The sequence below is a fragment of the Arvicola amphibius genome, chromosome 14 (genome assembly GCF_903992535.2).
Source record: "Arvicola amphibius chromosome 14, mArvAmp1.2, whole genome shotgun sequence".
Lineage (NCBI taxonomy): Eukaryota > Metazoa > Chordata > Mammalia > Rodentia > Cricetidae > Arvicola > Arvicola amphibius.
This window is the reverse complement of record NC_052060.1, coordinates 44,709,783-44,726,711: the sequence shown is the minus strand read 5'-3', so window position 1 is coordinate 44,726,711 and position 16,929 is coordinate 44,709,783. Positions and strand designations below refer to the sequence as shown.

The following is a 16,929-nucleotide window of genomic DNA, read 5'->3' as shown; positions in this document are numbered from 1 at the left end:
GAAAAACAAAACAAAACCCCCCCCCCGAACCAAAAAAAAAAAACCAAAAAAGACAAACAAAACAAAACAAAAAACAAAAAAACCCAAACAAACCCTCCATTTTCAAGTGAGGCCAGAGATTCCCATCCTCCCCAAAGGACAACCAAGAGGAGCAGACATCAGCCAACTTGGTAATAACAGTCTATCTTCTTCTTAGTTCTGGATTTGGTCAGACAATTCCATTTAAAAGTCTGTGGGTATTTAATTTAGCAAGTCCATTGGCAAACCGGATTATTACTATGGCTGATTTCCGTGGATGAAGGGTTTATTTCCCTTTAGTTTTTGTCCTGTGGTGTAGGAGCCACCAAAATCAGACATGCCAGATCTCTCCTGGTAAGCCACTGCCATGTGGCAATATATAGATTAATAGAAATGGGTTAAATCAAGGCGTAAAGTTAGCCAATAAGATGTAAGAGCTTGAAAGCGAGAAGAAAGGAGTTTAGAGAATCATAAAATAAAGTCTGAATTATGTTTATTATTGTGTTGTCATTAAATTTTTTGACTGTAAAGGAGCTAAGTACAGAGAGACATTTGAATATATGGGCTGCTAAGCTAAATCAGCATATATATTATAAAGCTATTATGACTTCAAAATTTGGGTCTAAGGATAAGTTGCTTTAAAAAAGAGGTTCTTCATTTGTTTTCACAGAAGATGAGAACCTGTGGATTACTTCTAGATCAATATGGTATGATAGAACCCCCTGAAAGGTTGCCGTGAACACCCTCAAAAAGTTATTTCGCCCAACTGCTGACTGAGATAAACCTAGCATACAGGATACATCATGAAAGACCTGTTTAGCAGTGCCCCCAGTCAGCAGGAAGCAGTATGGACAAAACTGTGCCCATATTCCTAAATATTGTCTATAATTCAGACTCTGTGTATAGTTCATCTTTACGTAGCTTGTTTTTACTCTGTTACTTTTAATATTTATTTCATTATTTTTACTCCTTTAATCTATGACTGCCTGTACTCTTTAAAGACATTACCTTTTAAAACTTTATTTTATGATTCTCTATACTCTTTTCTTCTCGCTTCCAAGCTCTTACATCTTATTGGCTAACTTTACGCCTTGATTTAACCCATTTCCATTTTGCTCACCACTTTATCTTCCTATGCAACGATCCACTTCTGGAATATTGTGAGATTGGTATAGGAGGTTCTTCTGTCTATGGGTTGCTTTCACTGGTTAATAAAGAACTACTTTGAGCCTATGGCAGGGAAGAACAGAACTGGGTGGGGGAAAGCTAGGCTGCATGCTGGGATGAAGAAGGGCAGAGGAAGAGATGCCATGGATCCGCTGCCGGAGATAGACATACTTTGCCGGTAAGCTACTGCCACATGGTGATACAGAGACTAATAGAAATGGGTTAAATTAAGATGTAAGACTTAGCCAATAAGAAGCTAGAGATAATGGACCAAGCAGTGATTTAATTAATACAGTTTCTGTGTAGTTATTTCGCGGCTAAGCTAGCCAGGCGGCTGGGACAAACAAGTGGCCTCTCCCCTACTACATTAAATATTTGACAGACAGCATTTAACGTATCTGGATAAGGCTGTTACTTTAATATTCAGAGGGAATTCTCACAATGGTTGCAGCAGCATGGGGTAGCAGAATGACTGATGAGTAGACTCGAGAAATCATCAAATGCCAATTTATACTTTCTTCAGCGCAGGAATAATGTTCTCAGAACTGCGCGGCCTGGCTCTCTAGTCCCACAGCAGCCTACTTTTAACACCTCAAGCCTAACTCAGAGCCCATTCTGCTCTGCCCCCCCCCCCCCCCCACTCCCCATATAATGACTGGAGGTGCTGAGTTGTTATTTCAGACTTGCTTTTATTTGAGATAACAGTTACATGTTCACTAGCGCGCTGTGGTGTTTGCCCCATATGCAGACAGCTCATAAAGAAGAAATACAGACAAGGGGAAGGCAGGAAGGCTGAGCACACAGGTCATCCTGTGTGTACTGGGGTAGAAAGAGCTCTCTGCTCCACTGAGTTTCAGTGAATGCAGATTCCAGGGAGAAAAGATTGCAAGATGTCACAAGACACATTGTCCCCAGTAGGAAAGATGACAGAGGTCAATCAAATCAGAAGGAAGGCTGGGTACCCTCCAGCTCCCCATCTGAGGTGTGGTAGCTTTCACTTGGGGTTGAAAATGAAATCACAGATAATTCAGTTTCTCGCGGAAAGCTTACATGATTACTTTATTGGCAGTGTCTCTAAGGAACAACATTAGCGCTGTGATGTGGCTGGTGCCATGATTCAATGGGGTGCAGGGGTCAGGAGTAGGAAGGCATCAGTATGGTCTCAGAACGTCAGGACAGTTCGGATACTGAAATATGAAATATAAGATGTTGGTTCACATTTCCAGAACTCACGGTCCCCGGAGGGTAAATAAAGCATGCGTTATGAATCCCAGTAAAAGCCACCCAAGTCCCAAACATTCTCTGCCCATCCCTGTGACCAAGGTCAAGTCCTTAAATGGGCGATCCACCTTTCTTGACCTCTCTAGCCTTCTATCTCTTCAACTCTAAACTCACCAGAACATCTTAAGTTCTAAGTTAGTTTTTTAAAATACTACTGATCCTGCCTGGCTGGTGTAAGAAATGCAGCCATGGGCAATAACACATTTCCTACTCGCTATTTGCCATACACTTTGTAGAAGCTTTTCAGGCATTGTCTCATTTAAACTTCATCCTAAGCAGTGGCACTATAAGGTCCATTATCATAGGTTGTCCATTTTAGAGACTGTGGAAACGGAGGCTTAGCCTTATAAAATGCCCTGGGTCATATATGTGCGTGCAGAGCCTGAACCGTCACAGAAGTCCCGTTTTTGCTCTTCTCCCATTTCTCCTTCATTTCTGTTGGTCTTTTCCCCTACCGTAAAAATAATCTCTTTCCCCCAACCACCCCATAAAAACAATCTTAAAACTCACCTCTTTCCAGAGCGAAGCAGCTCAAATGCTTCATTTATTTTCTCAAATGGTAAAACATGGGTAATTAACGGCTCTAGTGGAAACTTGTTAGCCATGAAATCAGCCACAAGCTTGGGGACAGAATCTTTACTCTTAAAGCCTGAAAGGAGAGAGCAGCACCATGAGATCCAGCCAGGGGGCAGGCAGGAGAATTAGACAAGAGATCTTCCAAAGAAACCAAGTTCCTAACAGTGCCCAGGCTGCCACCTGAGCGGCAGATTCGGGTTTCAAACACCCTCTGCATGGCGTTAATGTCTTAGGACATGCCACCTGATGTCAGGGTCCCTGGCTGATGACGGCGGCTCACTAGAAATCATAGTGCAGATGTTTATAGCCAAAGGAAGGGAGTGTTCCAAACATTACTGCCTTGGGCTTTCTGCATCCTGTAAGGCATTTTTGGACCTTACAGAGACACAAGTAGAAGGAGCCAGGAAAGCCCTGGCTCATTTATGGGGACACAAAGCAGCCTGTCTTGAGATTTCCTGCATTAGTTCTTGCTATAGAGAAAACAGTGATTTTCATGCTGCCTTCTAAAAAATTTTCTATTACAAAAGGGAAGAAATTCTGAAAAAAGTTAGGAATTGATCCTCAAAGCTGGGAAGATGGTTCAGGCAATAAAGTTCTTTTTGGTTTGTTTTTTCCTGACATTAGATTTTTATTGATTATCTGGGAATTTCACACAATGGCCTTGATCACACTCACTTCCCAGTCCTTCCAGGTCTACCCTGCAACACGTGTGACCTTTCCCAAGGGGAAAAATATATTTTAAATATATCAAGTCCATTTTGTCTATGTTTTCACTGGAGCATCGCCAGCTCCTTAAAGAAAACGTAGTCCTTCCTCACCACCACCCCACCAGAAGCCACCAACTGTGGAGAGCAATACTTGAGCATTCCTGTCATTTTTTGTTGTTGTTTCTTTGTTTTATTTTTCTTTCTTTGTTTCTTCCCTCCCTCCCTCCCTCCCTCCCTCCCTCCCTCCCTCCCTCCCTCCCTACCTCCCTCCCTACCTCCCTTCTTTCTTTCTTTCTTTCTTTCTTTCTTTCTTTCTTTCTTTCTTTCTTTCTTTCTTTCTTTCTTTCTTGGTTTTTTGAGACAAAATTTCTTTGTGTAGCCCTGGTTGTCCTCGAACTAGCTCTTTGACCAGGCTGGTTTTGAACTCTCAGAGATCGCCTGCCTCTGTTTCCCAAGTGCTAGGGTTAGAAGTTTGCGCCACCACCACCCAACCAATATTTTAAAAATATTTTATTTTTATTTTAAGCACATTGTTCGGTGTTTTGCTTGCATGTATGTCAGTGTGAGGATGTTAGATCCTCTTGAACTGGAATTACAGACAGCTGAGAACTGCCATGTGGGTGCTGGGAACTGAACCTGGGTCCTCTGGAAGAGCATGCAATGTTCTTAACCATGGAGCCATCTCTCTAGCTTCTATCACAATTTTTAAGAGTTCTCTTCAATAGCTTCCTCTCTGACTGTTACTGTAGGGGATGGAGTGGGGGTAGGAGTAGGGATGGGGGAGAATTTGTCAGAGAAGCTGAATTTGATCTCCAGAATAAAAAAAAAAAACAAACAATAAGTCAGTAACAATAGACAGCTAATTCAGTGCTGACAGATTCCTGGGATTGGCTGATCAGGAAGACTAGCCTGAGAGTGAACTGCAGGTCACTGTGACCCCAAGTCTCAAACAACAAAGCAAATTGCTCCAGAGTAACAAAATCAAATGTTCTCTGACTCCACACACATCCACACGTCCCCCTTGGCACACAAGAACACATACAGAACTTGATCCTCAGCTGTGAATACATACCCCCAAATATTGCTCCTTTCCAGGCGCGACCCAACAGCAGCAACATGGGGTTCATAGAGAGGCTTTGAGCATGAGGAGGCACCCCAACAATGACACTTACACCACATGATGCATGGCTGCTTAACAGGGAAGACATCTGCAGTAAAAATAATATTTAAAGAGAATTTTCTTATAGTTCCTACTCACAATACACAGCTTCATTCCATATGAAGATATGTACGGAGAAATTTTTTGAAAAAAGGATTGAATGAATGAATTTATGCTCAATTCCTCCTTATTCCACTAATAAAGAAGCAAGTCTCTTTGTGAGCCTGTGCAGTCTGGGTCCTCCAAGGAGAATATTGTTTCCTCATCACATGACTCTCAGGCTGCCTATGCATAGGTTCACTCACTGTCATGGTCCATTAATTACAGTTTTGAAGTTTGCACTCTAAGGGAGAATTTTGATGTTGAAGATGTAATGATGACAGCATCTAAAGTTGTCTCTTATCCATTTGTCAACCTCCCGTTTTAATTAGTCCCTACTGCGGGGCTTAGATCAAGACCTAGCATGTTTTCAGTGGCTGTGCCTCCAATGTGTGCATGGGTTTTACATTATTCTGTTATCTGTAGACATCAGGAAGTTCTCACCTTTCAATTATTTTATTTAAATTATGTAGTAAAAGATGATTTATAATCTTCAAAGATACATGATGCCCGGTCTTTTGATTTTGAAACAAGACATTTAGAAAACCAGATGTCCTCAGAACACGTGGGCATCAGACTTTTGGATCTTCAAATCCACTGACAACCAGGCTCAGATGAGCAATCAGGGAGACCATCTAAGGTATCACAGAAGAGCTATGGTCGTGGGGAAACCAGAACCCTGAGCGTGAAGGACTCCCCATCCACAGAGGAGAGGCTAGCCTCTCTTGACATCTTGTCTCAGTTCCAGGCTGAGAAGAATGCCACTCTCAGGGCACCATTCCCATTCTTTATTACCAACTCTGCCAAGGCTTTCTGGAGGACCTCAGTAATTGTGATTCTTTAGGTATCTGGGGATGCTTCTCTAGAACGCCAGAGGTCTTATGTTGGCTGATATGTACTGGAGAAGTGTTCTTTAGCCATGTATGGTGTTTGCAACTATTTGAAAGTAATATCACGTGTATTTCAAACACACAAGCACTGTAAGCTTGGCAATAGCCTTTCTTATCATTATCCCCAGCTGATTTTAATTGAGTGCTTAACGCATGGCAGCTGGCTCCATGGTAAGTGTTTTACATTCAGTATGTAATGTATATCACAAACAACCCCACAAAATGCGTATCTCTTAAATTTAGGGGATATGGCAGAATCTGTGAATTCTATTTTAAGAAGTATTTCCTCCAAAATGTAAAACTAGATGTTTGTGGGTGCCCCTCACTGTGCAGTCTCTGTGATGAGGATATGGTGACCTATTAAAGCAACCACTCTTCTACATGTTTTATCCTAAGAAAATAAGACTTGTCCACATATTATTCATTAGCCCTCTTGGCCATATGATGAAACTTGAAATACTTTTCAGAATATTTAATTTCAAATATTATATAATAATAAGAATGTGGAAGAAAATCACATTTGTCCATTTAAGAACAGAATTTGCATTTAAATTTGCTTGATGAGTTGATTTTTTTTTTTTTACTAAAAATCAGTAAGACAGCTCAATGAAAAGCTTTCCTGTATTAATGGAGGTTTATTACTTGAGACAAGTTTGTAGAATGAAAAAAAGAAATGTTTATCACTACACTGAATTAATCAATATAAGAAGGAAACGGGAGATGAAAAATTACCATCTAAAATAGTTTTCTGGATGAGATTTCTTTATTGCTGTCTAGAGAACATTATGGATGGCAGAAGGACAGATCTCAAGGCATGCCACAGTACCTACCATGGTGTCAAGGCGACCGATTACTTCAAAGGAGAAGTCCACCCCTCCATCAGTCATCTCTTGAAGTACTTCGTGGATGGGTTTGTTGTAGTCCAAAGGATTGATGCACTCAGTTGCACCTAATTCTTTGGCCTTCTTAAACTTGTCTTTGTTGATGTCCACAGCGATGATCCTGGCTGCTCCAGCTGTTTTACAGCCAATGATGACAGACAGACCGACACCTCCAAGGCCAAACACAGCACAGGTAGAGCCTGGGGTCACCTATGTTTGCAGAAAATACAAAAGATGGACCAAAGAGTGATCACTAGGAAGTGCTCCATGATGCACAAGGTACCTTGCTTTGTCCTCTGTCATGGCCACTCAGACGTCATTCTACCTGCTTCTAAAATATCTTCTGGCTATAGCTGCCCAAAGTGGTACAACATTAGTTCTCAAAATTTGCTCTATATTAGATGTATCTGGAGAGTTATTATTTTTGTTCATCTCAGGATCCAGTCACAGCCTCTATCAGTTAATTGAAATCACTGCAGGTAGAACCCCATTCTAATTCAATGGGAAACCTTAGTGAGACCAGCTGTTCTGACGATCATTGAACTTGACATAGAAAGGACTTACACCTTCAAGGGCTACACAATGACATCTTACACATACACAAAATCAATTTGTATAAGTGAAACAAATGATCATGGTTATTCCATGAGACTGAATTGCAATCCAACCACTCTTCCATCATTAACTCCTTGGTTCACTATCGTTCAGTAGGCACAACCAGGGTAACTGGAGCAGAAGTCATCTGGGAAGCATTGACAAGTCATCCCTGGCTTAACAGGAAAGTGGACAGGAAACTTTAAGAAAATGCAGCAAGAGACCAATGTTGTCTTTGTGAAACTTTAAGCTTGACATTTAAAGAAGCAAATGAAAAAATACTGAAACAAAAACTGCTCTGAATTTTAATAACAATGATTGAAATCCTTGATCACAAGTACCTATGGTTTGCGAGGCTCACTCAGTCCTCCTGTTGAAACAGATGAGCAACTGCACAAGGAATAACTACGTTTAGGGTTGAAGCTAATGAAATAAACATAGAATGTAATTATTGAACAAATGTATTTACTTTCTCTTAACTCAGTAATAACATCAATTTCATCTATAATAAAGGTGAATTTTCTCCAGTGTTCAAATTCCTTTTGGATATTTTATTCCCATTAATATTTTAGTCAACACCATCAACCTGTGAAAATGATGTAAGCAAATCCTAGAGTCATAGACTGATGTTTTAAAGAATCTACTAACAAACTTGCTCAGGATATACTAGGTCACACACAGTTGAGGTTAGCTAAAGGAGCGCTGTCTCTAATGCGATGTGCACATACTAAGAGACAGAAACTGTAGGAAAGGTAGACTTCTAACATCTCTGAGGTTTAAATTTTCTGGGAGAAAGTTGCTGTTAAGGTTTGTTCTCAATCACCATAATGAAAGGAGACAACCCCAGCCCACACCTGGCTGTTATCAAAGCTCACGTTCATCGTGATGCTCTTTCAAAGAACACCATGGAGCTCAGAGGGGCTTCACTGGTTCAATGCCATTAAGTCCTGGTTCATCACTAAGCCTCGGTTTTCTTTTCAGGAAATTTCCACCATGCAGGCAGGTTGTCTGTCGGTAGCAGAGTTGGTCTTTATTTTAAAAACACTGGTGGCAGCATATTTGCCATGCAGATGGCTTACTTTAGAGATAACAGTGATGACATCTCCACTTTAAAATCTTCCATTGGTCCCAAATGGCCAAGCGTTCCAGTTTCTGACTCTTGAAAACATGTTTTATTGCTCAAGTGTATCTTGGGACTGGGACATAACAGAGCTTTGCAGACAACAGCAAATCCAAGGTGTTAAAGTTCCAGATCTACATAAGTTTTAAATAATTTCTATGAGAGGCCAGTTTCTTTGGGAAGTAGGCAGAACTGGATGCATATTATTATAGAGCTTTTCTTTGAGTGTGTGGAGGGAATTCTCAATGGAGTTGGACAATCTTAGTTCTTTTCTATAAAAACTCTGATGCCTGTGAGCAATTTCTTTCATTTGGTCCCAACATTATGCACGTAGCTTGGTCCATGGGCCACTGTCCATCTTACCTTGGCGACTTTGACAGCAGAGCCATAGCCAGTTGAGAACCCACAGCCGATGAGGCAGACTTTGTCCAGGGGTGAAGCCCCATCGATTTTAGCCACTGCCATCTCATCTACCACAGTGTACTGGGAGAAGGTGCTGGTGCTGATGAAATTGTGGATGGGTTTTCCCTTGCAGGTGAACCTGCTGGTGCCATCAAGCAAAGTCCCCCGAGGCTCTGACAAACTGGCCAGTAAAACAAGCAAACAAAGGACATGAGACAGAGGAAAACCAGTGTGCAGCCTAATTGTTCAAGAAGACAATGAGAAACCAGTTCGCAATGTAATTGTGCAAGAAGACAATGAGAAACCAGTGTGTAACCTAATTGTGCAAGAAGATAGTGAGAAACCTACTCATTCTTCATACAGAAGTTGCTCTCCGGGTGCTTGCAGATCCTGCATTTTCCACACTGGGGAGAAAAGAGCGGGATGACTTTATCGCCTGGAAGGGGAACAAGAAAATGACTTAATGTCTACCCAGTAATTAATAAGGCAAGAACATGAAGCTTTCATGTAGGGATGTGTGCCCTAGAAAGGTTCCTAAGAGATAGGGTCCAACTGCACTATATCATGTATGGGTCATTGCTCTTCATCCAGGTTTCTATGTGCCTGAAGTTTCCTGACATAAAAGGGAAATATAAAAACAGCTACATCTACTGATAAGCAGTTAACTTTCATTGTGTGCCTCAGTTGCTCTTGGGGGCTTTGCATGTATTAGCCTAGTCAATCCTTAGATATACTCACTGATAAATATAAATATATACTTTAGTTGTAATGAGTTGCTAATTTCCCATGAGAAGTTGGAGTTACCTGATTATTATATAATTATTATAATAAAACACCAACCAAATACAACACAGGGAATGTTGTACAATAAAAATATAACCAAAAATTAAACTTGATCATAAGGAAAAATTAAAATGAGGAATTTGGTAGCTAGTTTTTTACTTTTAAAAATATTTCTTTTATTTTTACGTGCATGTCCAAGTAACCATGTGTGTACACTCTTGTGTGGGTGCCCTTGAAGGCCAGCAGAGAGCACTGGGTCCCGAGCAGCTGGAGTGACAGAGAAGGGACAATTTGCTCTGGACATCTCAGTTCTTAACAATGAGTTAGAGATTTCCCCTGAGAAAGAAGAGGCAACATTTTTTTTTAAAAAAATAATTGTTGTGAATTGTCAATTTTTTTCTGCTATAGACCAAGCATCCCGAGCAGTAAAGGTATTGTTTTACTGTTTGCTTTTTTTTCCAAATAAAGGAAACAGCAAAGCTTAACTCCAGCCAGACGAGTTCTTTTTTTATTTTCTGGTTATTTGGAATGTAAGAAATGTCTGACTCTACTGGCTAAAGTGATCTTTTTGGAGATGAACATAATTTTGTTTTTAAATCACATGTGCTACCTATGTTATTGGACCAAATCAGTGGCTTGATCACTATGTTTCATAGAAAATGAACATGTGATGACATCACATAAAATATATTTTTAATCAACCTTTACATCCAAAAACAAAGTTAAAATAAAACCATGAATAAAGCAAAAAGCAATGTACAAACCACCACCTTCAGCCCAAGTAGTGATAATACAATGGTGTTTGTGTTTGCAGGACTATGGCTATGTTTTTCCTCTGTGGTCTCCTCTTATATTGTATTATGTTTCTATATAGAAGAAGGAGGGACATATAGGAGAAGAGGAAGCTATCATGTGCATGCAATGTGGTTAAACCTACGGCATCCCACAGGAGAGGCATCCTGAAGCCAGGCGAGCAGTCGGGTCTCTGAACTCAGCACAGAGCTGCTTCCCTACACCTAGGCACTCAGAACCTGGACCTGCAGCTCTTGCCTTTGCTCCATTTGTAGGTCTGTTTGGATCCTGAAAAATCCCCGATGCTCAGTGACACTGAAGTGGAAGTTAGCAGACTGTGAACTCTGAACGTCACGTTGGAGACTCTAACTTGGCGCCTGACACCTGGCAGATGATAAATAGATGTTGAAAGAGAAAAGACATGATTGGATGCCACAGGACAGAGGCATGCAGGGAGGAAGAGGTGAAAATCCTGTGACCTTGTGTCAGATTTTAAGTCTCCTACTCCTGGGCTTTCTATTTTGGAAGGGAAGCTCTTGGGATCAAGGTCAAAGCACAAACCCTGAGGGTAAAGAATTCTGTACCTGGTTTGACAGAAGTCACCCCTTCTCCAACGCTCTCCACGATACCAGCTCCCTCATGGCCTAGAACTGCAGGAAGTGGTGTACTCAGGCTTCCAGCAACCACGTGATCATCTGAGCGGCAGACCCCCGTGGCCACCATCTACAGATGAAAGATTGATTTCACTCAGCCAAGATAGTGACTGTGAAGGTTTAGCACACCTATCCTGAAATGGGGATTCTCAAGAGCTTGCTTCCAGATTCAATTTAGGTCCAAGTTTTCCTGTGCTTTCATCTCTTCTCTCAATTAAACAGCTTAAACGGTAATGATCATCCTGTGAATTAAGTCACCCCCCAAAATGTAGTTTATACAATATATAAAAATGGATGCTGGGTTATGGAAATAGAGACAGGGAATGAGCACCAAGTAATTACCTAATATTAGTTGCTTTTGGACTCAAGATGTTTAGCACTTTACAAACACATGAACATAAAAATGTTTTCAGGGATTATGTTAAATTTCAAACTTTCAGCAGCTAATGTCAACATCTAGGCTCAGCAACAGGCTCATTCATTGTCTGGGTGACCATATGAAACCAGATGTTAATGGGCATTTGGACACATCTATGGAGTGTTTTCTGAGTTTTTTAAACCTAACATTTTAGGTGGTGGAAAGGGACTTTACCTTAATGCGGACTTCATGGGCCTTGGGGGGTGCGACTTCTATGTCCTCGATGGAGAAGGGCTTCTTGGTCTCCCATAACACAGCCGCTTTGCACTTGATCACCTGGAAGATGAAGTGTCACTGCAGCTCCAAGGGGATCACCGCAACTGTGTCTCTCTATTTCCCATGCCCAGCGTCTGTCCTAGGTCTGCACCCATTGTTACATAGAAATGGACACTTCTCATTTACAAGGAGTGAAAACACCCAGAGAAACCTGTGACACCATAGTAGAAGGTCAGGGCATACACGGGGATGAATTGGTATGTGCTCTTTCAGGCCACGCTTGTACCCTTTTGTTTCCTGATAGTCACTGGTACTGTTGTGAAATCATTTGGTATATGTTTAATTCTATAGTATAATTAATAATATGTTTTTGAAGTGCTTAAGAGCAGAACCTCGAATTTTGTGCATTCTGGGCAAGTACAGAGTTTATCCCAGGCTTTGGATTCCTGAGACATAGTCTGAGAAGCAGCCCAGGCTGGCCTTGAACTAGGAACCTTTTTGTCTTGGCCTTCCTAGCACTGAGATTTCAGGGAGGGTCTATCATACCTGGCTGCATTGTTATTTTTCTGTTTTATGCAGTATAAACTCAAGCTGATGATCACCATAGCGCTGTTACTGACCCTGCACCTAAAAGCCTAGATCCCCTAGTCCCTCAATTCTTGTTTGGTTGATAGGATTGGGTTTCCACTTATGCTGCATGATTTCCGTCTTTCTTTTAACTTTTTCAGTCATTCTTTATCCTAACTACTTTCCTTAAAATGTGATATGCCATCCTAATCATGACCAGAGGTGAAAGAAAATAAAGTGAATTGGAACAAAACTACTGGCCACTGCCCCTTCTGTGCCAATTCTCCACCCATCTTTTCTATACAGAATCGTGCCACACCGTGGATGCAGAAGTCTCCAACCCCTGTTCTCACTGTGAGCTGTTGGACTTTTGACCCACTCCTAAAACAGCCTCTGTGCCAACAGAAACACAGGCTTTATAATTAGGCAGTTGGATAGCACAAATCAGTTAATTATGCTGAATGACTGATTGCGTGTCTCAGTACCATACAGAGGCTGAACAAGGAAGGTGACTTTTTGGAAATCTAAGTACTATATGTGTATTCTCAGTGTTAGCAGCGATTCAGTTTATCTCAGAATTAGTTGTACGTAAAATGTTGATTTTTTTTTAAAGAGAGAAGAGACAGTTCTAGACAATTTTAGAGATTTTTATGAGTTGTGCAGCAATGGACCCCTCCAAATTACAGTGTGCAAGATAATGTAATCTTACTGTGTAAAGTTTCAAAATCAATATACCTCTTGTCAGAAATTTTAACAAAGTTTTAACGGGACAGTTCTACTAAGTTCCCGAGTCCAATTGCTCTCATGAAACTCCTGTCAGACTCTTCTGTTTTTATAAGAAACCTGTGATTCCAAAGAACAGCCCACTAAGGTATCTCGATATAAACACAGACTTCTCTGTAGAAGGTCTCTTTAAACCTTTCTGTTTACAGGGTAGTCACCGTTGGCTCAGAATGAATTCCCTGTGCTGCAGAGTTAGTGAGGAGGTGAGGACGTCCCCAGATCCAGAGTCTGTGCTCTTGTTAAGATATTTAGCAGCAGCCGGGCTGCACTGCGGTCCAGTGCACACCCTGTGCTATAGCACACACTACACACTGCCTTTCAGTGCATGTCATTCTAAGTTAGAAGTCAGCATCTTTAGGCAAGTTAATGAGAATATATTCCCAACAGCAAGACCTTTTTCTTACTTTTCCGGCTGTGCTCATGCTGTCTGTCCTCGCTGCTAGCAGATTGATGGGTCCCTGTAGGCTCTTCCCTCCTGCAGTGCACTGGGCCAAGGTTGCACACAGATTTTGTTAGCTGGGGTGTCAGCTGATGCCACATGTGATCTGACCATTTATGACACGCCCATCAGTTTATTCTCACTGCATGTTAAGTAAAACAAAGGGCACTGAACTGTGAAGGAAAACTTGTTCTGAGGATGTGGTTTTGGGGACATTCTGCTTTCATTAGGCTCCACACTTCCTTTTTCACCTATCTCCCCTCTCTCAGTTCACTCTTCCCCTGTCTCAGCTGCATGCTCCCCTTTCTCAGACAGGTTAGAGGTCTGCTTTCCTTTGCTAGGGAAAGCAGTAACTTAAAGTCTACATGGAGCATAATAAGGAGGGTAGGAGACAGTGCAGGGCAGATGGGGTGGACGGACAGAACCTCAGGAGAGGAAGGTTTGGCATCCAGTCCTGTTCAAAGCAGAGAGGCACCCTCAAGCACAGAAAAGGTGCTGGGACCCCTGGAATTTCTGCAGCACACACTACTGGTCAGTATTGACCAAGGACCAGTGGCAGCATGGAGCTGGTCCAGAGGGTGGCAGTCATGAGTAAGAGACGGAGTCCACTCCTGCCAGGAGACAGTGCCTACAGCATGCCCTATTCCTTCTCCTGAGAGAACTTGGGCATATCTCCTTGCTTTTTGCCGTGATCTCCTTCTCTGTAAGATAAGGATGAGTTCGAGTGTCACTTCAATGACTGTGGGGAACGAGTAGAACAGTGCGCACATGTGCTGATCATGGAGCCACATGGGTTGGGGCAGCTCAGTGAGTTCCAGCTACAACTGGCATGCCTGAACACAAGCTCAGAATACACTAGAGGAGAAAGGCAGAGAGTGCGCAGTCAGCTCTGCAGTAAGCGCTAGGAGACAAAGCTATTCTCACGGAGGACTCAGGAGACTTTAAAGAGCTTGCACTTAAGTTGGTCTAAAGAATGAATGTTTTGTCAAATGGGCCAAAAGTCCCTTAATTCATGTCCATTGTCATTTGTTTAGTGACATGAGCTTGGGATCAAGAACATACATTCGATTTTTATTGAATATCGAGTTTTGTACCAATATTAGTGGGCCATAGTACATACCACTCCTTATGTAAATAAGCAGGCAAAATATATACATAAGCATGCACTTTAAACTTCTGTAGGGCTGTCAAAGGAACAATAATGCTATCCATGTCCAATTTTAATTATGCTGGTGTAGACAGCTTATTAGAGGTCACATGATCAAATCAGTGGCTGTCACCTTCCCCACCTATCTTTGTTTACCATGGTCTCGATAGGAGTCAGATGTCCCAGTAGGTCCAAAGTCCAATACCTTTAAGAGTCCCACGAGAGTACTGTCTTTCCACTGTCATGGAAGGGCACAGTTTTTCTATCCAGGCCAGATGTGTAAGAAGCTAGTGGATGTTTATTATGCTCTCACAGCCCTAGTGGGAGTTCTTCCTACATTGTTACACAATCTTAAGAGCAGCATGATGAGAGAGGTTTTCTTAGCCAGTATTACAGGTGAGGTAAGAGAAGTGTGGAGATTTCCTAATGCCCTTTCTAAGACAGCAAGCATTCAACTGTGGGCGGGCAGGCTGGTGTTACCGAGCTTTATGGTGTGGCCACGCTGGCAGATCACTATGACATCAAAGGACCGTGGATTTTGAACTTGTATTTTAACAACTTATCTTAGGGATCATTCATATTCCCTCCTTCCCTCACTCTCTCTCACACTCTTCTTCTCTCCCTCCCATCCCTCCCTCTCTCCTTTCTATCCTACCTCTGTCTGTCCCACCACCTGTCCCTCCCTCCCACTCTGCCCCCACTCCTTCCCTCTCTCTCTGTCTCCTTCCCTCCCTTCACCTCTGAATAATCATTGCTGGTAATTCTTCTCCGTTTTTGCTGGAGTCTGTCACTCATTGGACCGGGTGTTCAGGTTGGGATTGGTGTCTAGTTCTAACACCTTCAAGTATAAAAAGACAACTGGGATGTCTCGAGGGTGGACAGCCACACGGTCTTGCAAGGTGCCATTAAGCTGGTAATCGGTACTGCCAGGACCCTAACCCACAGCACCCGGACATAGAGACACATGCTCTTTGTGCTGCCAAGAGGGCGTGGGCAGTCCAAGGTTCATTCAGCTCTTTACCAACAAAGGTAGCTTCCATATTTTTTAAAGTCTAAGTGGAAAAAAAGCATACAGATGGCCTGAAATTCATATGTCATCCTATTCAACTTCAGACTTTTGTAGGCCAAAGATTTTGGAAAAGAAACTGTGGTTAATATTTACTTGAAAGGTATTCAGGAAAGAAAAGGTCATGTATTTACACTTTGTGTGTGTGTAAAGAATCAAGTAGCTTTCAGCTGTTGCCAGCAGCCAAAATTCTACTTCCTGAGTTAATGTTCTTAATCAAGACAAATCCAACACTAGAAATCAAGAATTTGCATAACATTTTACTTTGACTCTGAAGCCAAAGCTTCAAAGAGAGTGGCTGTGATCTTTCTTTCCCAAGCTTAGAATGCATCACCAGTTTGGATCCTGATTTTGATGTAAACAACATGAAGAAAGTGTTGGCAATATTTATCCACAGACATTGCTGTTCAAGGTCTTAGAAATGATCTCATAGTTGCTCAATAGCAGAGGTAGTCAGGGATCCTCTGCAGTGTTCTGAGCTCAGCTAAAAAGATTGGCATGTTTAGCACATGTGGTAGATTCTGTAGATCATGCAGTATAGCTTTATGCACACTGTCCTCCTGAAGGTGGTACAGAAACAGAAGCACAATCGGATATGGTTACTATACTGCAGATGACAGAGACCCCACGGACTTAGTAATGCAGAATCAGAACACTGTAAATACAGACACAGTTATTTAAGGATAAATGGTGATTTTTTTCATAGCATAGTGCTATTTCTGTTGACTGTCATATTATATCCCCAACCACAGGGGAAATTTATAAGGAGGCTGTTTGGCTGTTTTACTCAGCTACTCAGTTCCTGGGCGAACGATGTGCTGTGCAGAAAGGCCATGCCTGGGTCTGTATTTTACAGTGTTTTCCCATGGGTTCTTCCACTATTTTCAAAGTTTTCAGGGTCTGATTAAGACCTTCAACTCACCTGGAATATTGATTTTTATATAAGAAAGAAGATGGGGACTCTGGTTTGATTCTGTATATGGTCTTATGGTTTTCGCAGAAACATTTCTTGGAGGCTGGCTTTTCATTTTATTTTGTTTTCTAGTGTTTGTTTTCAGTACCTTTGTTAAAAATCATTTCATTGTAACCAAGTCACTGTAAAAGTCATACAGAATGTCCAGGCCTCAGGTGTGAGCTTATCAGGTTCTAAGGTTTTGGGTTGATGGAGGAG

The 16,929-nt window shown here is 41.8% G+C and overlaps 1 protein-coding gene across 1 annotated transcript; it reads right to left on the bottom strand.

The window, feature by feature from the left end:
- Positions 1–1,854: 1,854 nt before the first annotated feature.
- LOC119801408 (alcohol dehydrogenase 1) lies at positions 1,855–13,663 on the bottom strand. The gene is made up of 9 exons (XM_038311989.1): positions 13,511–13,663; positions 11,715–11,816; positions 11,054–11,192; positions 9,243–9,330; positions 8,856–9,075; positions 6,728–6,988; positions 4,822–4,957; positions 2,977–3,115; positions 1,855–2,372 (listed from the first exon to the last, which is right to left on the bottom strand). Exons 1-9 carry the CDS (start codon positions 13,526–13,528, stop codon positions 2,348–2,350), a joined length of 1,128 nt encoding a protein of 375 aa, XP_038167917.1. The 5' UTR covers positions 13,529–13,663; the 3' UTR covers positions 1,855–2,347.
- Positions 13,664–16,929: the final 3,266 nt, after the last annotated feature.